Source organism: Protopterus annectens, chromosome 1.part0 (genome assembly GCF_019279795.1).
Source record: "Protopterus annectens isolate FY-2018-M chromosome 1.part0, PAN1.0, whole genome shotgun sequence".
Classification (NCBI taxonomy): domain Eukaryota; kingdom Metazoa; phylum Chordata; order Ceratodontiformes; family Protopteridae; genus Protopterus; species Protopterus annectens.
This window is the reverse complement of record NC_056725.1, coordinates 1,627,817,949-1,627,844,893: the sequence shown is the minus strand read 5'-3', so window position 1 is coordinate 1,627,844,893 and position 26,945 is coordinate 1,627,817,949. Positions and strand designations below refer to the sequence as shown.

Below are 26,945 nucleotides of genomic sequence, written 5' to 3'. Positions count from 1 at the left end.
AACACATTTGGCTAAGGGCTCAAAAGGGGGAAAAATAATGTTGGATAAGATGAAATTTAGATCCCAAGGGGGCATCGGTTGTTTGTATGGAGGCCTTAGCATAACAATGCCTTTTAAGAAGGCTTTGCAAAGTCTATGTGATGTGATAGGGCGGTCATTTTCAACTATATATGAAAATTAGAGAGTGCACCTAAATGAACTTTAACCGAGGCTGCTGGTGTTCCATCACTGAAGATCTCAGACAAAAAACTGTAACACGGAATGAACTGGTGATGTAAAGGAATCTATCTTTTTTACAGTCTGCTCATATGACAAACTTCTTCCATTTGCTTCTGTAAAGCTTCTGAGTAGAAGTTTTATGGGATGATACAATAATATGCTTAACAGGAGAGGAGAGGGTTGGAAACCTGGAAATTAGGGGAACTGGTACAGCCAAGCTATCAATTTCAGGGTGTGTAGGCTGGGTTGAACCATTCCTGATGAGAGTGTCAGAAGGTCCGGAGCTGGGTCCAGAATCTAGGGTACATCCCAAAGATGAATTTGAAGGAAGGGAAACGATATTTGACAAGGCCAGTAGGGGGCAATTAGGATAATGATTGTCTCCAACAAACCTGCTTTCTATAGGAGCTTTGGAATCCGAGGAATTGGAGGAAAGGCATAAAGTAGTTCCAGGAGCAAATTGTGAATAAGTGCATCCCTTGGTGACTCTCCCGTTGGCGGGATCAGGGTGAAGTAGCTGCGGCATTTGGCATTGTTGAGTGATGCAAAAAGGTCGCAGCAAGGCTGGCCTCATTTGTGGAAGATCACTTCCCTTACATTCCAATTGAGGGGCCACTCGTGTGGCCACAGAATAGCTCTGCTCAGCTAGTCTGCAATGAAGTTGGATTTCCCCAGAATGTGCATTGCTATTAGAAAGTGGTTGGAGGCTATCTCCCAATGCCAGACTCTGAGAGCTTCTTGATAAAGTAGGTACAATCTGGCTCCCCGTTGTTTGTTGATATACCAAACTACAGACATGTTGTCCATCTGGATTGCAATTTTTCCTATAGGAAGAGAGTCCTGGAATGCTTGCAATGCTAGAAGCACCATTCTCATCTTTAGGATATTTATATGCAAGCGAGCCTTGTAATCTTGCCAGGTGCCTTTGACCGTCTTCCCGAGAAAATGCCCCCCCCCCTCACCCTATCTGGGAAGCATTCATGGTCACCATAGCTAGGGGGTGTGGAGGAATAAAGGGATGGCCTTGCAGTACTGATGGTGAGTGGATCCACCATTGAAGGTTTTTCTTGCAGGCACTGGTTATCATGATCTTGTGAGACAGTGGAATCTCCTAGATTGACCACTGAGCAAACCGCATCCACTGGAGAACCCTCATGTGGAGGTGAGCTAGGGGAATTAGTATGATAGAAGCAGACAATTTTCCTTGGATCTGGAGCACTAGTCTTTCAGTGGCTTTGGACTTCTTTATAAGAACTCTGATGAGAAGTTAGAGGTTGTTTGTTCTGTCTTGTGAAAGACTTGCTATCTGCATGGTAGTGTTCATCTCTGCTCCTGTGAACAGTAAGGTTTGCAATGGTTCTAGCACAGATTTTCCACAATTCACGGTAATGCCCAGAGAGGAGCTGAGTTGAAGGACATAATCTCTTGATTGGAGTAAGTGATGCTTGGTCGGGGTAGTTTTGAGCCAGTCATCCAAGTATGGAAACACGCAAATTAATTTGCATCTGAGGTGAGCCACTAATACTGCTATACATTTGGTGAACACCCTGGATGCTATAGTGAGACCAAAGGGCAAAACTCGAAAATGGAACTGACTGGCTTCTACTTGGAAGTTCAAGAACCTCCTGGACCGCCTGTCCATTACAATATGGTAGTACACATCCTGCAGGTCTACAGAGCACATCCAATCATCTTTTTCCAGGAGTGGACGTATCAACTGCAGTGTTACCATCCGGAACTTGTTCTTCTTTATTGATTTGTTCAAATTGCTGAGATCCAGGATAGGCCTCCAGTCCCCTGTTCTTTTTGGAACTAAAAAGAACTTTGAGCAACTTCTGGATCCTCTCTGGCCTGCAGGGACTTCTTGGATGACTCTTTTTTATAGCAACTTTTGGATGTCTTTAGTTGCTTGATCCTTTTGACTGGATGGAACATCTGGAACCACTTTGTTTCTGGGAATAGGAAGGGAAAAGAGAATGATGTATCCTTTAGATATTATATCCTGCACCCATCTGTCGTTGGTTATCTTTAGCCAGGTTTCTTGGTGCAGGGATAATCTCCTCTCAACTGCCTCCAGAGACAAACAATCGGGCACTCCTTCAGGACCACTGGAAGGTCTCCCAAAGAAAGATTCTCTAGAGCCCTATTTTTGCAGGCCTCCTCTGCCACGAGGGCAACGTCTTCTGTTATTGTTCCCCTATCTGCCTCTGAGGGAACTTTCACCCTGTGTGCTTGGTAAGACCAATGAGATTTTCTGAACCACATTTTCCCACTTCCTTTATGACCTTTGGGAAAGGGTCTAGTAGGACTGGAAAAATGCACTCCAGTGGCAGGTCTTACCCTCTTGTTCACCCCTGGTGAGCATTTCCTTCACTTTGGGCCTAAAAAGGGATGAGCCGTCAAAAGGGGTGTTAATGAAGGAAGACTTGAAGGGCTCCATGAAATTGCAAAGATGCATCCTGGCCTGCCTCCTAAGAAAGATACCTGAGCCTGCTGCCATAGTTGTTCCATCAGTCGCATAAGAAATAAGCTTCAGCTACAGCTCCTTGGAGGGAGTCTGATAATTCTTGAATCAGGTCCCTCTGCAGTCTGATGAAGTGAGTAACATAGTTCAGTGACAACAAAGCAAAGTTCACTGAAGTGAAGATGTGCTTCCTGTATCTATCCATGGTCCTAGAGTCCTTATTAGGAGACTGGATAGAGGTACTTGTTTCAGAAAGTTCCTTTCTAGTGACAGCCACCATGGCATCAACTACTACACCTTTTGTAAGAAAACCCTTCTCTTTTGGGGCAGTGATGTATTTATTTGGCCTCCTAGGAGTGGGGTCTATGGTGTCTGGGGACTCCCATGCCTTTCGTGGAATTAATTCCACAAGCTCGTTGAAAGGAGGAGTCGCCCAAAAAGCTGATGGGCGAGACGCAAAGGCCTTCAGGGAGACTGACTCCTCAGCCGAAGAGGGTGGAGGACTGCCAATCACCTCTCTGTTTTAAAGGTTCCAGGATGTCTCCGAAAGAGACATCATAAGGAGGTGATTATGGGGACCCTTCTGCTTCATCGAGGTCAGAGTCAGATATGATAAACTCTTTTGGTGAGTCCAGATGCTTCCTCTTGCATGTCCTCTTCTGAGAGACCTCCTCAGTGGGATACTCTGAAGAGGATTCGGAAGAGGGGGCAGTACCCTGAAGTACATCCTGAGGCCTAATGTCTCTGCAGACCTGTGGAGAGGGCTCATGATTAGACAAAGACACCTCGCCTGAAGAGGGAGGAAGAACCAAAAAGGATTGTGTCCTAGACAGTGGAGTAGTCAATGCCCTCCTCATTACCTCAAAAGCAGACTACCCCCTGCTCTGAGGAAGTCCCCAGATCTGACAAGCAAGTTGCTGGAGCTTAAGGAACCTCCAGAGCAGAAGTGATCAGCTCCAAAGCAGAGGTAGGAGCAGAACTCACCCATGCTGAGGCTACCAAAGGCATGATGGGATCCGAAGGGATCCAACAAGACTCTGCAGACCCGACAGGGGAGTGCTGGCTCCCAGAGATCTCCTGCTCCAAAGACCCGACACCGACACAACCTGGATCTCAGAATCTTCCAGCTCCAAAGCAGGAAGATAGATCGGAGAAGGAACTGTCACAGAGGAGGTGGTTTGAGACTGCTCGGGCTCCCTTGGGCTCAGATCCATGAGAAGTCTGGCCAAAGCAGATGTCTTTAAAAGTCTCTGCATGACCCTATCCATGTCTTCGTCAGATAAACTCCTGGTAGATCTAGTGGACAGGATAGGCGATCTTCAAAAAAAAAGAAGTTATGTACTTACCATTACATTCCATGTGAGTTGTTCATCTCGCCTTCATTCTTACACATGGGTTCAGAGCCAATCCCTCAGCTCTGAGTCAGCCGCTTTCACAAGCTCGAGGTTTTCGAGTACCTCAAAGTCAAGTCCTTATCCCATGATGCTCTCTGTGTCACCTCAGATCTAGTTTGCTGATCCCAACATGTACAACATAAGAAACACATGAACATTACTCCAGCCGGAGTAAGAAATCCTATAACAAAACCCACCACACCGTAAAAACTCTTAATCGTTCTTCGAGAAACCTGGAGGGGGGAAGGCGGGTGGGAATGTAAGAATGAAGGAGAGATGAGCAACTCACATGGAACATTATGTTAAGTACATAACTTCTTTATGTGAAGTTGTTCAATATCGCCGTTCATTCTTTCACATGGGTAGTGTCACAAGCACCATTCATCCTGGGTGGCTCTCGGGAGTATATTCCTGAGGACAGTGGAACCAAAGGAAGCTCTGTCCCTGGAGGCCTTATCTACTTTATAATGCGTAATGAAGGTATGAGGCTTAGACCAAGTGGCAGTTGCGCATATCGTGTTCAATGGCAGCCTAGCCACATAAGCTGAAGAAGTAGAAACAGCCCTAATGGAATGTGCTTTCACGCTATGTTCTAACAGTTGATTCACAAAAGAATATGTGAATTTTATGCAATCAGTCAACCATTTGGAAAGAATAACTTCTGACACCGGTAGCCCTTTCTTGGTGTCAGCATGACAGGCAAAAAGTTGTTCTGTTTTCTAAATTCTTTTGTCCTATCCAAATAAAATCGGAGTTGTCTGTGAATTAGAAGTTGATAACCTACCCATCGCTCCATGTTCTCTGTCTTCTCGCTTCTTTCTCATTTGTAAAGGTTCGAGCCGATGCCCTCGCCCACTAAGCTTCTGCTTTTAGCTTGACTACTCCTTTTAGGGAAGTCGAGGCAACCCTATATCCCATGAAAACAACCGAACAGGAACAGATCTCGCTTTGGTAGCTAACCTAAGAGTTGCAAAACATAAGGGGACACAATTAGGGAACATAAATTCATAATAATGGTAGGTATATGAAGGCTCAGGAGGAAAAACAACCTGATAGGAACTCTTCAAGACCTTGGCAGGCCAGGGAAGGGAGGACGAAGAGAGAATAGCTTAGAGAAGACAACCAACATGGGGTGGCTAAGGCAAAGTACATAACTTCCAAAATCAATATGTCAAAGCCTATTCTGCTGGATGGGACCAAGGCCCCTAGGCGGCCTATCCCGGGTGGCTCAATGGAACAGATAGGGAGAACTGTGGAAGTCCTCTTGGCCCCATCTCTGGAGGCCAAATCCAACTTGTAATGGGAGAAGAAGGTATGAGGGCTGGCCCAAGTAGCTGCTAAAATAAGTGGTATCTTCAACCAGCTGGATAAGAAAGGCTGCAGAGATGTGGATATTTCCTGAAGTCCTGTGCTTTTTCTCTGAAGGAAGCTGCTCGGGCCCTCTGAGAGAGTACATTTTCTATGTGGTGGAAGTCAACCATCTGGATAAGGTCACTGAAACTGGAAGACCTATCCTGTTGTCGTGCTAGGATTTCCTGAAAGTCCTACTCGATAGATAAATGCCTATGCAAATAAGTACCTGTTGGAGATCGATGGACATCCAAAAAATGCAGTTTCTAGTTCTTGAAAAAGAAAAGTTTGGGAAAAAAAAACTAGATCTATAAGAATCTTAATATTGGCTTTGAGAAACACCTCTTGGAGAGAAATAAGGGTTCGTTCTTAATGATATCCCTCGTCCTGAAGCAGAAATAGAGGGAAATCCAATGTAGAGAGCTTTGAATCTTAAGTTTAGATCCCTCTTGCAGAAAGTGACAGCCAGTAAGAATATTAGGAGAAAGGTCAATAACTTCAAAGAACATGAAGCAGACGGTGCCTTATTGTCAAGTATAGAGGCTGTAACATTGTTTAGGATCCCATTAAGTGACTGGAGGATGCTTTATAGGCGGACTTAACCTCAAAGTAATTAAAAGGCTCAATGTGAATCTGAGAGATAGAATGATATTGTCATGCAAGCCAACATGATAGTTGCTCGGCAGCCAGTTGTACTTGCTAGAAAAATGAGTCCTAGTGGATGAAAACACCTTCAGGAAATCTATTAAAAGATGTAAGAAACCAGCAGTAAAGGAAGAGGGTTATGGTTGAATTTGCCCAAAGGTTGGACGCCTGCCACTTGCTATTAGTATAAACAGTCTGTGTGGACACCAGCAGAATTAAAATGTCAGATGCTGTAAATCACCGGAGCCTGGCTACAGAGGAAGTGGAGCAACCAATGAGTGCCAACTTGAGAGCAATGATGGCCCGCGCAATAGGACCCGACCAGGAGGGTCCAGGATCCGGAACCGGAGAGAAGTACTGACCAGAAGGCATTTAGACGAAACTCAAGGAGTCCCTGGGGCTGCCAATATGGGGCAATGAGGGCAAACTTGGGCCCCAAACGTAAGGTGGCTTCTTGAAAAGATCGGGAGTAACTCGCGGTGGAGGAAAGTGTAAAGAAAATGGGATCCAGAGAGGATAGAGAGTCTCTCAGGGCGGGAGGCAAAGGGAAAAGAGAGGAAAATCAGCACTTGTGAGGTTGAGTGGTAGCAAAAGATCGCACAAGGAGGCCCCGAGAGGAGGAAAATCTCGAACCCAGATTTCATAGAGACCACCGTAGGCATCAGAATGATCTTACCTTGATGTCCGCCCAATAGGCTTGAGGACCCGCTTGTGTAGCGCTACCGATGACCACAGAGATCACGCCCGCTGTCTGAGAGCTTCACATAACTTGCCTTCACCTGGTCCCTACTCTGTTTGTTGATGTACCTATGGGTTGACATTGTCCGCTTGCGCTGCTGTAGTCCTCAGAAAAGAAAGTCGCTTGAGGGTTTGCAACGCTAAAAGCACTGCTCTCATCCCCACACAGGGAGGCAGGTGGTAGGTGTGTGAAGAACTGGGGAACAGGACCAAACTGCTCTTGATAATGTGCCCCACCCGACCAGAGAGGTATCCAGAATGCAAACTGAGAGGACTACAAAGGGTCAAATTGTACTAAAGAAGAGGTAGAAGAATCCACCACCAGATGAGTTCTGATGAGTTGGGTGCATCTGTGTGATAAGACATCGGACATCAGGGTATACCACGCAAGGAATAGTATGCACCGTAGAAGACTGATCGTAGTTGGCCAGATGTAGAAGAACAATGGCTGCAGCCATAAGACCTAGAACCCATAGCAATCTAAGTTTTGAGCTCGTTGCTGGCTTTGAGAATTCCGCTCTCTAATTAATTAGGTCCAATTTTGATCTTGTTTAAAGAAGCTATTTCTGATTTTGTAAGTTTAATTTGCGCAAAGCTGACACTATGATTGGAAGAAGCTGCCAGAGAAGATTTTTCAAGAAACACCTACCCCAAACCCCTGCTAAACTCCTGCACCACTGCCGGACTGGCACACTTGTGTGTAGTGGCGGAGAGGTGCCAGTCACCAAGTAGGGAAACACCTGGAAGAGGGGGCCTTCAGATATTTTGGCACCACTGCCAGTACTGAAACACCTGGGGCCAGGTGCCAAAGGTGGCAGTGCTCTGAGTGAGTAATGACTGTCCCTCAGCCGAAGAGGAGATCCCCCTGAAGCTGCATGGAAAAACAATAGTAATGCGATCCTGAAGGTCTATAGAGCACATCCAGGTCCTGCCCAGAAAGGGCAGAATGGACTGAAGCGCCAAAAATCCGAATCTTGCCTTGGATCCAAATCTGCGATTCTCACAGGTCTAATATTGGCTCCCCAATCTCCTTGAACAGGGGGGACCAAAAGAATTTTCGGGTGTAGACGCCGGATCCTACCTGGTCAGTGTACGGGAAACCTTCTCTGGGGGACTGTGGCTTTTGAAACCCTCCTGTTCTGGGGAACCTTTCTTGGAGATGAGATGTCTGGAAGGGGACGGTAGAGGTATCGGGAAACCTTCAAGGGAAGGGGTAACCTCGGATATGATCATGCCAGGGCTGAAAGGGCTTCTAGGGACTGCTGTATACTGGGTACAGTGACATCCTTCTGCGGAACACTGCCCGCAAGGGATTGCCTCCGGCAACACTCTGGGGGATGGCGCGCCTTCGCGGAAGAGACTCTGTCTTCCTGGTTACGAGGACTCCCCTGCCTCAGGGCGGCTTCTGGGATGTTATCCCCTCTACTCTATAAAACGACCCCCGTGTCCGTAGGGAGTTGGGCTTCACCAGTCTCCCAGAAGGACCCTTTGGGATCTCACCTAGGGCGAGTGGAAAATTCCAACCCTCAAAGCAGAAAGAGTTTACCGGCCCCACACCGGCCTGCGCGGTATAACAGTCCTGAGGTCCACTTTAGCCAAACCCATCAAAGGGGGTATTAGTGAGTCAGCCAGTCCAGAAATTGGCATATGAGTTTCCAGCTTGGGCCATAAGAGTAACTCCTATGCCTGGAGGCAATCTGTCTTCAGCCTCCAGAGCAAGTGAGAGGGGACAGTGGAGTTCACCCCCATCCTTAGATAGATCTTCAGGATTGCAAGCTGTGACAGATCTTTCTTGAGCCTCCCAGCAGCAGAAGGATCCTGGGACTCAGCAGAGCCCTTTGAAGTGTCTTCAAGTAGTTCCTCCACAATAGTGGCTCAGCAAACCTGGTGTGTTGGGCCGCTGAAGAAACATCCGCTACTAGTCCATGGTCTAGCAACCACAGAGACCCTTGATGCACATCCATTGGATCAAGGCCGCCACTCTTGGAGATGAACGCCGCCAGAACCATAGCACAGACAATGGAGTTACTTAAGCGGGACCTGCTTTGTCCAAGGGGCTGTGATAAATGGATGGTTCCCTGGGGAGGGGTTCCATAGAATTCGTGACACCGCCTCCTCGACAGGTCAACACCTGGATGGGCCTAAAGTGCCAGGATACCCAGAGCCAAAAATGAGTGTATCAGTGAATCCAAAGCCTGGGAGCCCAAGGATCCAAGCCCAATTCCCACAGCTCAGGATGGCACGGAGAGACATCCCCTCAGGTTCCAACGTGTGTCCGACCATTTGTATCAGAGCGTTGTAGACTGTCCTCTCATCAGGGTACGCCCTACACTCCCTTCTTCTCCGCAGGAGGTTCCCTGGGGGATCAGGGGAAACCCTCGGAAGAGGAAAGAATCCCCAATGGGGCATGGATCCCTGGGCCTGGGAGCAAGAGGCTGGCAAGAGGCGCCTCACAGGACCAGGTAAGAGGGGCCAGGAGGACCTGGGGACCGGAAGAGGCCTCCAGGCTCAGCCGGAGGACACCTCTCATCACTCAAGGCAGAAATTCCCAGGTTTCAACACCCCCGCAACTCCTGAGGGCTGTCCCCAGCTCCTGAGCTTACGGGCTCCGAGCCCGGCTGTCGGGCGCTCGCCGCTTACTAAGAGGAAGAGCCAAGAGGGGGAGGAGCCTGGGTCGGACAAGGGTCCTGGCGCCTAGGGATCCTCCCGCGAATCGGGGGCGAGGAGATCGGATCGGATCCCCTCCGGAAGGGGCGGTCTCAAGGGAGGAGATCGGAGCCGGTGCTGACGGGAGAGTCGGCGATCCGAGGCCTGCACCGAAGGAGGGGAGGAGTCAGCGAGGTGAGGCGGAAAAACCCCAGTGGTGAAGCTCGGAAGAAGCAGGGGTGAGGCTATAGCCAAGTCTGTCAGCAGTGGCTATGAAGCATTTGGGCCAGTGCTCAGGATCTCAACAGCCTGCTAAGATCCCTCTAAGTCGCGGGTCAGACACCAAAAAAGATCTCAAGATCGAGACATGGTGGATACTCTCAAAGAGGAGATCCCCTGATCTCTTCGAGATAATGCAACGGGAGTGGACCGGGAGATCTCTTCAGATGGAGCCTCACCGAGCCCCGAAGCTGATATGCGATGGAGTCAGCGCTCGTCTGGACAAGGTGATAAGGTGTTTGCCCAGCCGTGTCGCGTGTGCTCAGCCAAGGTATCTGAAATGAAGATACATGAACCCACACTGAGTTTATCTCGATCCGGTTCGGGCCGGGAGTTTACCCCGCCCGACATCGGAGCCACCCGAGGAGGCGGGTGGTTGAAGCCTGAGCTTCGTGCTCGGAAGGAGGGAGAACCCACTGGTTTAAGTAACCTTCTGGCTTAAGTAAGCCTCTCTGATAAGCGAGTTCAGGACTCCTGCTAAACTCTCACAAAAGTATGGACACAAAGCAATAGGAGTCCCAAAGGTGCAAAGAAGTGGGCAAGAACAAGAAGTGTGACCGCCTGTCAGGAGACACATTTTCTGGACAGCACTTCTTCACACTTCTGAAGCTGCTCTTCCTGCTCTAGGAGTGAGTAATCCACAAGAGTCAACACAAACACAAAAACAAAAACACCAAAAAAATTAATAACACACACACAACACACACAGGAAGGATTTTAGACTTTTAAAAGTTTTTAACTAAAAAAGAAATAAAAAGTTAAAATAAAAAGAAATAAAAGTGGCTGTAACTCACTACAGACTATAAAAACTACATACTAGGGATAAATAACACCCTAACTAAGCTTTTTTCTTTAACAAGAAAATTACTTTAATTACTTACAACTGCTCAAGAGGAGACCTTCGCTAAGCGGCAAACTAGATCTGAGGTGGTTCCGCCTTGCATCATGGGATATAGGGGTTGCCTCTGAGCTGGTAAACTGCTAAAAGCAAGTAAAAAAATGAAGTTGGTCGAGGATCGCCCAACAACCCATCCAGCAAGAATGAAGCGAGATTGACAACTTAACATCATCAAGTTTATGCAACATATACTCCAATTTGTTGGAATTTTTACTGAAGAAGGTTGGGAGTTTAATATTTTGATTTAGATTAGTCTCCTGTGAACATCAAGTTTATGCAACATATACTCCAGTTTGGTGGAATGGTTACTGAAGAAGGTTGGGAGTTCAACAGTTTGATTTATATTAGTCTCCGAACATACCCTTGAAAGGAAAGAAGGGTTAGTTCTAAGCGACAATCTGTCAGGGTGAAAAATCAGATATGGGGGTTTGATAGATAAGGCCTGAAGTTCGGACACTCTACGTGCTGATGTAATGGCCACTGACAAGATGGATTTCCAATTTAGAAATTTTAGTTGGCAGGAGGATACAGGCTCAAATGGAGGAAGAATAATCCTTGATAGAACAAAATTTAGATTCCAGGGAGTGAAAGGTTGTCTAACTGGTGGTCTAAGATGTATGGTTCCTTTTAAGAAGGCTCTACATAATCTGTGAGACATAAGATTAGAACCTTTCGATCCGAGGTGAAAATTTGAAATTGCAGCTAACTGAACTCGTATGGTGGCAGCCGCAACACCTTCATTAAACAGCTTAGTCAAGAACTCTAAAATGCTAGCAATTGGGCAACATACGGGTCAATATCATTTTGTGAAGCCCAGAAAGCAAACCGCTTCCATTTGCTGGCATATAACTTTCTGGTTGAAGCTTTATGAGAGTATACTAGGATATGCTGTACCTCTGAGGAGAAAGTGGGGACCTGGTTATGTTGGAAATCAGAGCAGCTGAGCTGTCAATTTGAGGGAATGAAGAGAAGGATGATGAATGTGTCAGCAGAACTGGAACTGGGTCCAGAATCCAAGGTTCCTCTAGTTGGTAGACTCGAAGGAAGGGGAATCAAATCTGTCGAGGCCAATATGGGGCTATCAGAATTACAGTCCTCCCCAAGGCTTTGGCTTTCTGCAAAAATTTTGGAATCGGGAATGGGTGGAAATGCCTATAGGAGTCCCAGGGGCCAAACGTGTACGAGAGAATCCCTTGGGGTTTCCCCTGGTGGGGGATTCAGGGCAAAGTAGCTTCTGCATTTGGCATTCATTGGGGATGCAAACAGGTTGCAGCAAGGCTGGCCCCATCTGCAGAAAATCATCTCCGCTATGTCGTCTTTGAGGGACCACTCGTGCGGCATCAGAATAGCTCTGCTTAGTTTGTCCGCTATCACATTGGATTTCCCCGGGATGTGCGTGGCTATCAGAAAGCGCCCGGTGGATACAGCCTACTGCCAGACTCTTAAGGCTTCTTGACGCAGGGGATAAGACTTGGTTCCCCCTTGCTTGTTGATATACCAGACTACTGACATCTTGCCGGTCTGAATCGCAATCGTTCCCAGAGGAAGAGAGTCCTGATAGTACTGCAATGCCAAAATTACCGCTCTCATCTCCAGAACATTGATGTGCATTTGTGACTCTGTCTCTGATCAGGTGCCTTGGGCTGTTCTTCCCTGAAAAAGCCCCCCCATCCTATCAGAGAAGTGTCCATGGTCACCGTGGCTGATGGTGGGGGGGAGAACAAATGGACGACCTAGTGTTACATGGTGGCTGGTCAACCACCATTGAAGGTCCTTCTTGCATGAATCTTTAATTATTATCAAGAATGACATCGGAAGTTGTTGGTAAGACCACTGGGTGAAGAGTAACCACTGAAGTTTTCTCATGCTATGAGAGTTGCTGCCATAGTACCTAGTAGTTTCAACACTTGAGAGGCTGGTACTTTTTTGTGTGTCAGAATGTCTGATGCCTGTTGTCAAAGAGTGACTATTCTTTCCAGTGGCAATTTTACCATGGCGGTGGTAGTGTCTAAATCTGCTCTGATAAAGGAGATACGCCGCGATGGTGACAAAGCAGACTTGTCAAAGTTTATAGTTTTCCCTAACTGAGAACACAGATTTAGAGTGTAATCCCTGGATTGAACTAGTTGATGCCTGAAGGTGGCAGTGAGGAGCCAGTCGTCCAGGTACGGAAACACTCGGAATCCTAGATGCCTCACCTGAGCCGTAACCACTGCCATGCATTTGGTAAACACTCCGGGAGCTGTTGTGAGACTGAAGGGCAGTGCTTGGAACTGATAATGACTGGCTCCCAGTCGGAAACGCAGGTGATCTCTGGATGGTCTGGCCATTTTGATATGATAGTACATATCCTTGAGATCTATAGAACACATCCAATCACCCGTTCCTAGAATCAGAAGAATCAATTGAAGCATGATCATCTGGAACTTCTCCTTCTTTACAAAAGTGTTGAGTCTGCTGAGGACCAAGATGGGCTTCCAGTCCCCAATTTTCTTTGGAACTAAAAAGAATCTAGAGTAGGTTCCGGATCCTATCTAGTCTGCTGGGACTGGCTGGATGATTCTCTTTTCCAGCAACCTTTGAATCTCTATGGTTGCTTGATCCCTGAGACTGGCTGGAATGTCTGGGATTTTCTTTCTTACAGGGGGAAGTTCTGAGAATGGAATGACGTTTCCTCTGATAATAATGCTTTGTACCCAAGAATCTTTTGTAATTTTTAGCCATGTGTCTGGATACAAAGACAAGCGACCCCCAACTGCCTCCAGAGTAGGACAGTCGGGCCTTCTTTCAGGAGCGCTGGTAGGGCTTGCCAAGGAACTGATCCCTGTCGCCCTGGTTTTGCGGACCCCCTCTGCCACCTGGGCGGCGTCTTCCATTATTACCCCCTCCTCTGCCTCTGGAGGGGGGGGGGGTTCACTACGTGTGTTCTGAAAGGTTCCTTGGGACTTGTGGAACCACATTTTGCCTACCTTTTGCCCATTGGGGTAAGGTCTAGCAGGGGTGGAAAAATGGACTCTTATGGCAGAGAGTCTTTCCATCTTGTTCACACTTAGTGAGGGTCTCCTTGACTTTAGGTCCGAAAAAGGCCGAGCCATCAAATGGGGTATTAACGAAGGAAGACTTGAAGGTTTCCGCAAAGGAGCATAAGCGCATCCAGGAATGTCTCCGAAGAACTATTGCTGAACCCGCTGCCTGGCTGGTGCCATCAGCTGCATAAGGGATGAGTCGCATGGGCGAGTTAACTATGGAATTAAGGGTATAGAGCTGGAATGTCACCTTATCAGGAACACCTTTAGCTGTAATACTCTGTAGAGTATCTCCAAGCACTTTAAGGAGATCTCTTTGAAGTCGGGTAAAATGTGTCAAATAGTTGAGCAATCGCATAGCAAAAGTCACCATACCTGTCCATAATCCTGGAATTTCTATTAGGAAGATGGACACTAGAAGAGGTTTCCGACATCTCTTTCTTGGTGGCAGCTGCCACCACCATGGCATTAACCAGCACTCCTTTGGTAAGAAAAGTTTTCTCTTGTGGCACTGTAATAAACATTTTGGGCCTCCGAGGGACAGGTTCCACAGTATCAGGAGACTCCCATGCCCTATGAGCAACCAACTCCATTAGTTCATCGAAGGGTGGAGTTACCCAGGAGGTGGAAGGTTGAAACCCAAAGTTATTCAGAAGCACCGACTCATCATCAGTAGGGCTAACTGACTGCCAGTCACCCCTCTGTCTCAGTATTTCAAGGATATCAGCAAAGGAAATATCTTCTGAGGGGGACCGTGGGGACCCTTCTGACTCCTCTAAGTCAGTATCTGATGTGACAGACTCCTGTGGGGAGTCTAAATGCCTCCTCTTGCAAAGCTTTTTCCTGGGAACCTCATCAGCGGGAGCTTCTGGTGAGGTCTCAGTAGAACATGGGTCAACCAATGGGGCTACCTGAGGCTCTTGGTCTCGATGCTTTACAGGGACCTGTGATGCAAAGGTAGAAAGCGGCACTTTCGGGGATGAGGAAGAAGGCCCTGATGAAGTGGGTGTCTTAGAAGACATAACTCTCCTCATGGCAAGGCTCCACTGCTCCAATGCGAGTAAGTAACCAGTTCCGAAGAAGATGGAATCCTCCTCGGTGCCAAAACAGTGGGATCTGACCCAGAGGAAGGAGCCGAGCTCATCTGTGCCGAAGCTCTGAGAGGAAGGGCCAGAACTGACTCATCAGTTCGACTCTCCCCCGGAGCCAACCGGAGAGTGTTGGCTCCCAAACTCCTCGAAAGGCACCAAAGTAGTCTGAGTCAACGGAGCCAATGGCACTGGAACAGGCCTAGGCTCCGAGGGTTCCACAATCATCAGTTCCACCTCCCCCAGCTCCGAAGGCCCTGCTCAGCTCGGAGGAGGAGTAGACACAGTAGGTAAGGCAGTCTTTGGCTCTGAAACCGATTGGGCCGGAGCCGACAACAATTTGGCTAGTGTTGGATTCTGGAGGAGCCTCTGCACCACTCGGTCCACATCCACATTGGAGAGGCTCCTCGAAGAACGAGATAAAGGGATCGTCGAAGCCACCGACTGTAAAATAGGTGATTTCAAAGTTTCAGAGACTGTCTCCAATACCGGGGACCAGCTCCGAAAAGAAAGCTCAGTGCTCAGTTCCGAGGACTGTGAAACTGGCGACCGCATCTTCCCAGCAAATTCTGGAGCCGAAGACTTTGGCTACAAAGAAGCTTTCGAAGATTTGGATCCCTTTGAAGATGATTTTGAAGTCTGGTCAGCCTTGTCAAGTGATTCCTGGAATTCAGGTTTTAACAACCCCCTGTCCACCAGTTTTCTCCTGCGCTCCAACAAGATCCTGCTACTAAATGAATGACAAATGGAGCAGTCCTCCTGAAGATGGACTGCCCCCAAACAGTACACACAACTCACATGAAGGTCAGTGATGGACATGTTTTGTCCGCAATTAGGGCATTTCTTGAACCTGACTTCTGTCTGTCCTTGTCTTTCTGGTCAGCCATAATGCACAGAACAAGCACTACATATATTGATGTAAATACCTAAATATATATATATATATAAACTGCCTAGAGAACAAACACACACTAAACAACAGGAGCAATATCTAAGCAGTGAAAAACACACAAGGAAAAAAACAGCTAAACTACAAATAGCTATTACAACTATAACTATAACAACTAACACTTTCAACAGGATAGGGTTAACTCAAAAAATGGCCAATGAAAGACCTAAGAGCAGCTGTTCTATAAAGACAAGAATTCGTCAAACAGATACTAAGGAAAGAGTCTAAACAAAAGGTAAGGCTAACTAGCCAAGAAACAGACTTTTTTTTAACACAGAATCTAGCTAAATATCTAAAATAACTTTGAAAAAAGTTAAATACTGGCCCGAGCTCCACTCTCGACTTCCGATCTGTTGCAGCGGCAAACTAGATCTGGGGTGAGGCACAGAGCATCATGGGATAGGGACTTCGCCTCGAGCTACTTGAAAACCTCGAGCTTGTCAAAGCGGCCGACTCGGAGCTGAGGGATCGGCTCCAAACCCATATGTAAGAATGAACAGCAAGATTGAACAACTTCACATCAACAGTTACTGAAGAACAGTCCAAGGCAACCAATTATTCCACAAGTATTTTTTATTAAGCGCATTTAGTTCCTCTAAATGTCAGAACTTCATCAGACAGAATTACTTTACTAAACACTCCATATAAGAACTTTAAAAACAGTCATATGACCATTTACCACCAATAATAAAGTTGTTCCCCCACTAGAAATGGGTCACACATTTTAACCTATTATTACCAGTCAACTTTTTCATTGTTGTACTTAAGTCAAATGTGGCTTGCAAGCCACAACAGTTAAATACATACATTCATAAAATATAACACATACATTCATAAAATAATCCTAAAGCAGTAAAAACAGTATTAAACAAATATAAAAGTTTACTGTATGTTTAACTATACACATAATTCCACTATCTAGTTAAACTTTTAAGTTTAAGAATACACAAAATTGAGCACACCTAATTTAAACCAGGATATGCACCAGCATTTAATTGTAGCTGCCACAATAGTTCTAACCTTTCTAATAAAAGTGAATTGGGGCCACCCCTTTTATCTTGTGCAGTTTGATCTATTACTTTAAATTTAAAACTGTGAGTTGGACATTCTAGTACGTGTTTGGCTAAAGCGTTCTCTCTTTAATTTTTCCTTATACTATACAAATGTTCATACACCTTTTCCTTTATTCTATAATCCGTCTTGCCTACATAAAATGCTGGACAAGACTGACATCGTGCTATATACACTATAGATCTAGAATAACATGAAAATCACTTGTTGTTAGTGTATGTCTTATTACAAACTTCAAATGTTTTCCCTATCTCTATGTTTCTATAATAGTTGCACATTCCACACGTAAACATGCCTGGATTTTTCACTATCTGTTTTTTCCAAAAGACATTTTATGTTCTTCCTTCTATGACTTGAGGTCCACAAGCAAACTTATTTGAAATCAAAGCCTGCCCTGTCAATAAATTCCAATTTTTATATATTTTTTTCTTAAAATCCATAGCTTTTAGGTTGTATGTAGTAATAAATCTATATCTAAATTCAAAGTTATTGTTTGCTGTGTCATGTGTACCTTCTCCGTTCCCATCATGGGTAATATAAAGAAGTTATGTACTTACCATAACGTTCCATGTGAGTTGTTCATCTCGCCTTCATTCTTACTGATGGGTTCAGAGCTGAACTCTCGGCTCCAAGTCAGCCTACTATAAAGCTTGAGGATTTCAAGTAGCTTGAGGCCAAGTCCCTATCCCATGATGCACCTAGAGTTACCTCAGATTTTGTTTGCTGCATATAATAATACCATATGTCATTCTATAACTCCATAAGAGAGAAAGTATAGAAGGGTTGACTGACCAGGAAGGATCTAGCATCTCGGTCTTCTGAAAGCCCAGTAGGAGGTAGGAGGGAGGGATGTAAGAATGAAGGTGAGATGAACAACTCACATGGAACGTTATGGTAAGTACATAACTTCTTTATGTGAAGTTGTTCTATCTCGCCATTCATTCTTATTGATGGGTAGCATCCCAAGCACCATCTACCTCAGGTGGCTCACAGGAGCATATTTTTCAGGACCGTGAATCCAAAGGAGGCCCTGTCAACTTTGTAATGAGTGATAAAGGTATGAGGTTTTGACCAAGTGGCTGCTGCACAAATGTTATCAATAGGAAGTCTGGCAGAAAAAGCAGAAGATGTAGAAACAGCTCTGGTTGAGTAAGTTTTAATTTTATGCTGTAAGGGCATATTGGTAAGCTGAATAAGCAAAGGTGATACATTCAGATAACCATTTAGACAGAGTAGTTTTAGCCACTGGCATACCTTTCCTGGAATCTGAAAAGGAAACAAAAAAGCTGATCTGATTTCCTGAAATCTTTTGTTCTATCCAAATACAATCTGAGCTGTCTGTGAACATCAAGTTTGTGCAGCATGTACTCTAGATTGTTAGAGTGATTGGGGAAGAAAACTGGCAAATCAATAATTTGGTTGAGATTAGTTTCAGTGCAAACTTTGGGCAAAAAAGAGGTGTTTGTTTGAAGTGAGACTCTGTCAGCATGGAAAATCAAATAAGGAGGCTTAATGGACAAGGCTTGAAGCTCTGACACTCTGCGGACAGAAGTAATAGTAACTAAAAAGGTAGTTTTCCATGACAAAAATTTGAGGTTGCATGAGGAAGCTGGTTCAAATGGAGGAAGAATTATGCGGGAAAGCATAACATTTCGATTCCATGGGGAATAGGGAGATTTCACAGGTGGTCTAATTTGAAAAGTCCCTTTGAGAAAGGCTTTGGATAATTTGTATGAAATAATAATCAACCCTTCGAATCCAAGAAGAAAGTTAGAGATGGCAGCAAGTTGAACATGGACTGTTGCTGCTGCGGCTCCTTTATTGAAGATCATGGTCAAGAATTCTAGTATAGAGGCCATAGGGGCTTGGTAAGGATCATATTGTTTTTAGAGGCCCATATAGAAAAACTTTTCCATTTGCTCAGGTATAGCTTCCTCGTAGAGGATTTATGAGAGGATAAGAGAATTTGCTTCGTCTCATTGGAAAGGTTATGTAACCTGGCTATGATGGGAATTGAAGCAGCCAAGCTGTCATCTTCAGTGACTGCAGAGAGGGATGAAGTTCCCCTGATGAGTGCATCAGAAGGTCCGGAACTGGGTCCAGAATCCAGGGGTCCTCCAAAAGATGAAGTCGAAGGAAGGGGAACCAAATCTGACGAGGCCAATGAGGAGCTATTAGAATGACAGTCCTTCCCAGGGCTTTTGCTTTCTATAATACCTTGGGTATTAGCGGGATTGGTGGGAATGCATAGAGGAGAGCCAGGGGCAAATCATGAACGAGTGCATCTCTTGGGGCTTCTCCCAGAGGGGGAATCAGAGCAAAGTAGCTTCTGCATTTCGTATTCATGTGACTGGCAAAAAGGTCGCAGCAAGGCTGGCCCCACCTGCGGAATGTCCTGTCTGCTATTTCTGTCTTGAGGGACCACTCGTGGGGCAACAAAATTGCTCTGCTCAGCTTGTCTGCCATCACGTTGGATTTCCCCATGATGTGAGTTGCTAACAGAAAGTGCTGGGTGGATATAGCCCACTGCCATACTCTTAGGGCCTTGCGACAAAGGGGGTATGACCTGGTTCCTCCTTGTTTGTTCAAGTACCAAATCACTGACATGTTGTCCATCTGAATCACAATCGTACCCAGAGGAACAGAGTCCTGGAAATACTGCAATGCTAAAAGTACTCATCTCATCTCTAGGACATTGATATGCAGATGTGTCTCTTGAGTGGTCCATGTGCCTTGGGCTGTCCTTCCCTGAAAATACCCCACCACCCTATCAGGGTAGCATCCATGGTCACTCTGGCCACTGGTGAGGGTAAAACAAATGGTCATCTTATCGTAACATGAAGTGAGGTCAACCACCACTGAAGATCCTTTTTGCAGGCGTTTGTGATCATTATCATGTGAGACAAGACATGGGTAGCTCTTGGTAAGACCATTAAGTGAACAAAAGCCACTGCAGTATCCTCATGTGCATACGACCCTGTGGTATGGCCAGAATTGCTGCTCCCATCATACCTTACAATTTCAGAACTTCTGATGCTGGTGCCTTGTTTTTGTATATTAGAATGCGGACCTGCTGATGGAGAAGTAAGACTCTTTCTACTGGAAGTCTTAGCTTGGTGGTGGTGGTGTCCAGTTCTGCTCCGATAAAGATGATATGCTGTGATGGCGACAAGGCAGATTTTTCTGAGTTTATTGTAATACCCAGCTGGTTGCAGAGTGACAGAGTGGATTCCCTGGCCTGAATGAGTTGATGCCTGGTGGTGGCAGTGAGAAGCCAATCGTCTAGGTACAGAAACACCTGGAATCCTAAACTTCTAAGGTGAGCCGTGACCACTGTCATGCATTTGGTGAACACTCTGGGGGCTGTCGTGAGACCAAAGGGCAGGGCTGGAATCTGGTAATGATTGGCTCCCAGCCGGAAGTGCAGATGATCCCTGGATGGCCTGGCCATTTTTATGTGGTAATACGCATCCTGGAGATCTATCGTGCACATCCAATTGTCTTTCCCTAAGAAGGGAAGTATCAACTGAAGCGTGACCATCCGAAACTTCTCTTTCTTTTCAGATTTGTTTAGTCTGCTAAGGTCCAATATAGGTCTCCAGTCCCCTGTCTTTTTTAGAACTAAAAAGAATCTTGAGTAAGTTTCGGATCCTGTCTGGTCTGCTGGGACTGGTTGGATGACTCTTTTTCTTACCTTTACTGTTGCTTGTTCCCTGTAACTGGGTGGAACATCTGGGATTGTTTTTTGTCGGTAGAGGGGGTGTGGCGAATGGGATGAAGTATCCTCTGGAAATGATACTTTGTATCCAGTTGTCATTTGTTATTTTGAGCCAAGCATCTGGGTACAAAGATATGCGACCCCCGACTGCCTCCAGAGCAGGACAGTCGGACCTCCTTTCAGGAGCACTGGTAGGGCTTCCCAAACAAGTGATCTCTGTCACCCTGGTTTTGCGGACCCCCTCTGCTGCGAGGGTGTCATCTACCATTACTGCCCCCTTCTCTGCCCCTGGAGGGGGGTTCACCATGTGTGTCCTGAAAGTCTCCTTGGGCTTTTTGGAACCATATTTTTCCCTCCCCTTAGAGCCTTGGGGTAGGGTCTGGTAGGGGTGGAAAAACAGACTCCAACAGCAGACAGAGTATTTCCCTCCTGCTCACACCTGGTCAACGTTTCCTTAACTTTGGGCGTGAAAAGGGACGAGCCATCAAAAGGCGTATTCACAAAGGATGACTTGAAGGGCTCCACGAAGGAACAGAAGCACATCCAGGAGTGTCTCCTAAGAGCAACTCCTGTACCCGCTGCCCTGCTCATTCCATCAGCTGCATATGAAATGAGGCGCACGGACGAGTTAACAATGGAGTTGAGGGTAGCAAGCTGGGAGGCAACTTTTTCTGTAGCTCCTGCAGCTACTGTACCCTGAAGAGTATCTCCCAGCTCTTTAAGGAGATCTCTTTGTAGTCTCGTAAAATGGGTTAAATAGTTAAGCGAATGGAGTGCAAAAGTCACTGAACTAAACATGCGCTTCCCATATCTATCCATGATCCTGGTGTCTCTGTTAGGAGGATGGCTAGACGAGGAAGTTTCAGACATATCCTTTTTGGTGGCTGCTGCCACCACCATGGCATCAACTGGCACACCTCTGGTCAAGAAGGATTTATCTTGGGGGGCAGATATGAATTTATTAGGCCTCCTAGGGACAGGCTGCATGGTGTCCGGAGACTCCCACGCCCTTCATGAGACCAGCTGCATAAGCTCACAGAAGGGTTTTCATTGTTGTACTTAAACCAAATGTGGCTTACAAGCCACAACAGTTAAATAAATACATTCATAAAATAATCCTAAAACAGTAAAAACAGTATTAAACAAATATCAAAGTTTACTGTATGTTTAACTATACACATATTTCTACTATCTAGTTAAGCTTTTAAGTTTAAGAATACACAAAATTGAGCACAGTTCATTTAAACCAGGGTATGCTCCCGCATTTAATCGTAGCTGCCACAATAGTTCTAACCTTTCTAATAAAAGTGAATCAGGGTCACCCCTTCTATCTTGTGTAGTTTGATCTATTACTTTAAATTTAAAATTAAAACTGTGAGTTGGACATTCTAGTACGTGTTTGGCTAAAGCATTCTCTATTTTATTTTTCCTTATACTATACAAATGTTCATATACCCTTTCCTAGGTGATCTTGACGAAACCTGTTTGCTGTGCGGCAAATGAGATCTGAGGTAACTAGAAGAATGCATTATGGGTAAAGAATGAGGCCCACAAGCTTTGCTGAAGACCTCAAGCTGAAGTATTGGCTGAGACAGCTCTAACACATCATATCCGACCCACGTGAGACTAAAGGTGCAACTGACAACAACACATCGAAAGGTTTTGTAAGATGTGACACAGGTTCAAATGGATATGTCGTGAAACAGCTGTATAAAGATTAACCTGCCAAACATTAGGGTACACATTTAACACAAAAGCTGGAATTAGATACTTAACAAAACCGCTGCTACAAATAAAAGGAGGAAAATAACAACTTTTAAAATAATGATGCTTTCTATGTTGTTTTTAAATTTTAATGGCCTCACGGATATATACAAAAAAGAAAGAGTAGTGAACTATATTAAAAACTGTAGAGTGCAAATAGCTATGTTACAGGAGACACATTCAGAAAGAAATGAGCATGCACATTTGATAAAGAAAGGTTTGCAGGATGGTTATTCAGCTGAATACCTGGGACAAAGGAAAAGAGGAGTAATTAATTTTAAAAGTAGCTCCAATAGTGATAGAAGAGGATAAAAAAAATAATAATGGTAGATTTGTAGTACTAAGAGGCTACTGCCAAGGGAAGAGGATTACACTGGCATGTATTTATATTACACCTAACACTCTTTAATGTAGCTTAAGAATATTCTTGGAGAAATAATCAGTTTTCAGCAGGGAATATTATCTATAGGTGGGGACTGGTATTTGATTTGCAGCAGTGAAGATGCGTCTGGGGGGCCTGAACGGAAAATATAACAAAAGGAGGATATATTTTTGAAGAGATTTATGAAAATATTTGCATGGAAGATTTGAATTCAATAGTAGGACTTCGGAGTGAATTTATACATTATTCTCCAAGATATAAACACTGGGCTAGGCTAGACAGAACTTACATTTCACATAAACATGTTCATTTAATTGAAATTTTGATATGCATCCAATAACTATTTCAGATCACGTGCCAATAATAACTAAAATAAAAACACAGGGTAATGAAATAAAAATGAGACACTGGTGCTTTCCCATCTATCTGCAGAAAAAAAGAGGAATTTAAGCAATGGGTTGTGAAAAATTACTTGGGAGTTACGAGAGAAGATAGAAATTTCTTCTGAAAATATAGCTAGAGAGTGGGATAAAATTAAAGTAGAGTTTAAAAATGGGGTGGAAATAAAAGAAAGATAGATATGGTTAAGAAGTAACAAGAATTATTTAGAGGGACTGACAAATGCTTAAGTATTGCAGAATAGGGTGAATCTCAAAGAACAAGAAGAGGAGCAACCAGAGAATGCTAAGCAGAAAATAAATGCTTACCTCGACAATATGCATGAGTTTAGAAAGATTGCTGTTAGGCAACTCTTTTTTGATAATAAAGCCAGAGCACAAAAACTTTTAACACAAGATCTCAGGAACAGAAAGCATAAAAAGGTTGTCGCCAAGCTTATGGAGCCTATAACAAAGAAGATAACAAGAGATCCTGTAGAGATACGAGAAATTTTATGAAAGTCTGTATAAAGCAGAGAAATATGGAGGTCAAGAAAAGGTACAAATGGAAATGTTTATGGAGAATTAAATATGCCAAGGTTAGAGGTAGATGACGCTCAATTACTAACAGAATAGGAGACGACGAGATAAAAATGGTGATGTATAACCAGTCTACAGGAAAGTCACCAGGAATAGATGGTATTCCTGTGGAAGTTTGAAAGCTAGGAGGGAAACAGCTGATAAAGATCTGCAAGGTTTGTATAGCAGTATTTTAGGAGGAATAGCACCAACATCCTGTAAGAAAGCTGTGATGGCTGTAATACCTAAACAGGTTAAAGACCCATTAGATCCGGCTTCATACAGGCACATTTCATTACTAAACCATGATTATAAAGTGTACTCAGCACAAGATCCTCGTGGTGGCCAGCAGAGTAATCCAAGCTTCAGAGAGCTAAAAAAGCGACTTTACCTGATATAAGTATTTTTTTTGTGGCTTTCCACTTCTATTTATCTTGCTACTGTATTTTCGCCTGCTGCTGATACATTGTTACTGTTTATTCTGCATTTATTCTGATATTGCACTTGTTTCTCAGTTTGTTACTTTTAATATCTGTAACTGTTGCAAATTGTTTGTGTAGGCTGTGATAGCCGATTTATAGCATTTATAAGTGTTTACTGTATCTGTTCTGCTTGTCTCTTGAAAAAAAAAAAAAAAAAAAATATCTCTTGTTTTCCCGCCTTACTAAGCTAGATTAGTCCAGTTTCAGAGCTTGCTGATCCCTGGACTTTGTTTGCAGTTCCTGTTACTGATTCTTTACCTAATTTGGAAAGGAGGAAGTTCCCTTGCTTACCAGTGGGAGTGGGAAGCATTGAGCTGCCTGTTGGTCCAGTTTTGTGAGGTTTCAGCCAGCAACTTGTAGTTTATTGGTCGTTTTGGGCCAGTTCCTAGCTTCTTTCAGCCCCCTGATATAAAAAACGCTAAACGCGCGTTTTTTGGCTTGTACCTACTCAGCACAAGATCCTCGTGGTGGCCAGCAGAGTAATCCAAGCTTCAGAGAGCTAAAAAAGCGACTTTACCTGATATAAGTATTTTTTTTGTGGCTTTCCACTTCTATTTATCTTGCTACTGTATTTTCGCCTGCTGCTGATACATTGTTACTGTTTATTCTGCATTTATTCTGATATTGCACTTGTTTCTCAGTTTGTTACTTTTAATATCTGTAACTGTTGCAAATTGTTTGTGTAGGCTGTGATAGCCGATTTATAGCATTTATAAGTGTTTACTGTATCTGTTCTGCTTGTCTCTTGAAAAAAAACCAAAAAAATATCTCTTGTTTTCCCGCCTTACTAAGCTAGATTAGTCCAGTTTCAGAGCTTGCTGATCCCTGGACTTTGTTTGCAGTTCCTGTTACTGATTCTTTACCTAATTTGGAAAGGAGGAAGTTCCCTTGCTTACCAGTGGGAGTGGGAAGCATTGAGCTGCCTGTTGGTCCAGTTTTGTGAGGTTTCAGCCAGCAACTTGTAGTTTATTGGTCGTTTTGGGCCAGTTCCTAGCTTCTTTCAGCCCCTGATATAAAACGCTAAACGCTGCTGCCGATGAAGCGATGAAGCTGAGCTGCTACCGTTGCACACTAGGGCAGCGCCGGTTAAGCAGATTTAAACTATTAGGGCTACCTAAATTCCACTTTTCAAATTTTCCCTTAAAACTACCTTCCTCAAACTATACTACTGATCTAATCAGCGTATCCTATAACTAAAAAGATCATCTCTACTTGACTCCAAGTAGAATATTCTCTACCTGTTAAACCTAGCACTTGCTCCTACAGTACTTATTACCTTGATACGGCACTCTTCTCATAGATAGTAGCCCAAAAAGGCAAACCCCCATTTCTCTGTCACCCACGTCCCCCGGAATCTTTTTCAAAGTTTTTTTGTCTATTCCTTCTAGCATGTCGAGGGATCAGTTGCTAGTGTCCTCTCCTGCTCAGCTGGTGAACCTGGGAATTTTGAGGCAATGTTACAATTGCCTCATGTACACAGACAACCCTCTCCTCCTCCCACAAAACACAAATACATGCGAGAGATGCAACTATACGGCCAAACTGGAGGCTGAGCTCTCTCAACATAGGACTGGCAAGACCAGTCAGGAGGAGAAGGTTACCACACACACTATAGACCCAGTCTCACATAGTACCATCACAACCTCAAATCATACACATAAACACACAAAGACATACTCGAGGCTCTGATCAAAAATCTACCAAAACAGCAGAGGCCACCAAAGCAGACACCCAAACAACCACCACCTCAGAACACAACACCTGCAACACATAGACCTCACAGTCAGAGTGTCAAACAGTCACAGCCCTTAAGGCCAAACACAATGCCAGACACACTAGTCATTGGTGACTCCATAGTCAGACACACTGACGCCCCGCCACCAGACTGAGTAAGGAGAAGGTCACAGTAAGCTGCCTGTCGGGTGCTAGAATCCGCCACATAACGCAAGCACTCAGGTCTCTCAACAGCAGGTACAAATACGACTCAGTCATTGTCCACGCTGGTGTAAACGACCTGAGACGTACCTCCTTGGGCTACATGAAAAGAGACATTGAGGAGCTCTCTGATTATGTAGCCCAGGCAGGTATGACCCTGACCTTGAGCAGTATCCTACCTTCACCAATTGATGCCACAATACAGAGATAAGATGATCAGCTTTAACAATTGGCTTAAACACTGGTGTCATTCAAAGGGGATCCAGTGTCTGTCTGCCTGGGATGACATGCTGGACAAGCCACGCTGCTTCGCAAGGGACGGCTTGCACCTGTCACCCCTGGGATTCCGGATATTGGCAAAGGCTCTTGCCACCCCCATAGTGCCTTTTTAGGCAAGGCTCAAATTCTAAACCTACCACCCTAGAACACAAAAAGGAAAAAACTAAGGGTAATGCTGCTCAATGCCAGAAGTCTAAATCTCAAAATGCACGACTCGAGGCCCTTCTCAGTATGGAGAACATCGATGTCTGTGCTGTGACAGAAACCTGGTTCAAGGCTCCTGAGAGCACCCCAGCACTATCAGGTTTTACCTCATATCATGCGTTCCGCCCCAAAATCCGGACAATACCAAGAAAGGAGGGTATCCATATTCATCAAGGACACCCACACCTCAAGACTGGTGGCAACGCACGATGCATCGGAGACCATCCAGTTGCAATTAACCATAGGCAAGACTGCTCTGCAAATTGTAGCATGTTACAGGCCACCCTCACAAACTCAGGAACCTCACATGGCATTCCTGAAAACACTAGAGGGGATAAATGTATCACCAAACACCATCATACTAGGTGACTTCAATTACCCTAATATAGACTGGGAACACTACTCAAGCCCAAACACCCTAGCCCAAAAGTTCCTGGAATTCATAAACTCAAATGCCA

At 44.9% G+C, this 26,945-nt stretch overlaps 1 protein-coding gene across 1 annotated transcript in view; it reads right to left on the bottom strand.

Annotated features, from left to right (window-relative positions):
• MEI1 (meiotic double-stranded break formation protein 1) overlaps positions 1-26,945 on the bottom strand; it is a 2,282,292-nt gene that overhangs the window by 2,209,787 nt on the left and 45,560 nt on the right. Inside the window, exon 2 of the mRNA XM_044073933.1 lies at positions 16,504-16,540. Coding sequence (XP_043929868.1) covers positions 16,504-16,540 — 37 coding nt within the window. The remainder of the gene's footprint in view (positions 1-16,503; positions 16,541-26,945) is intronic.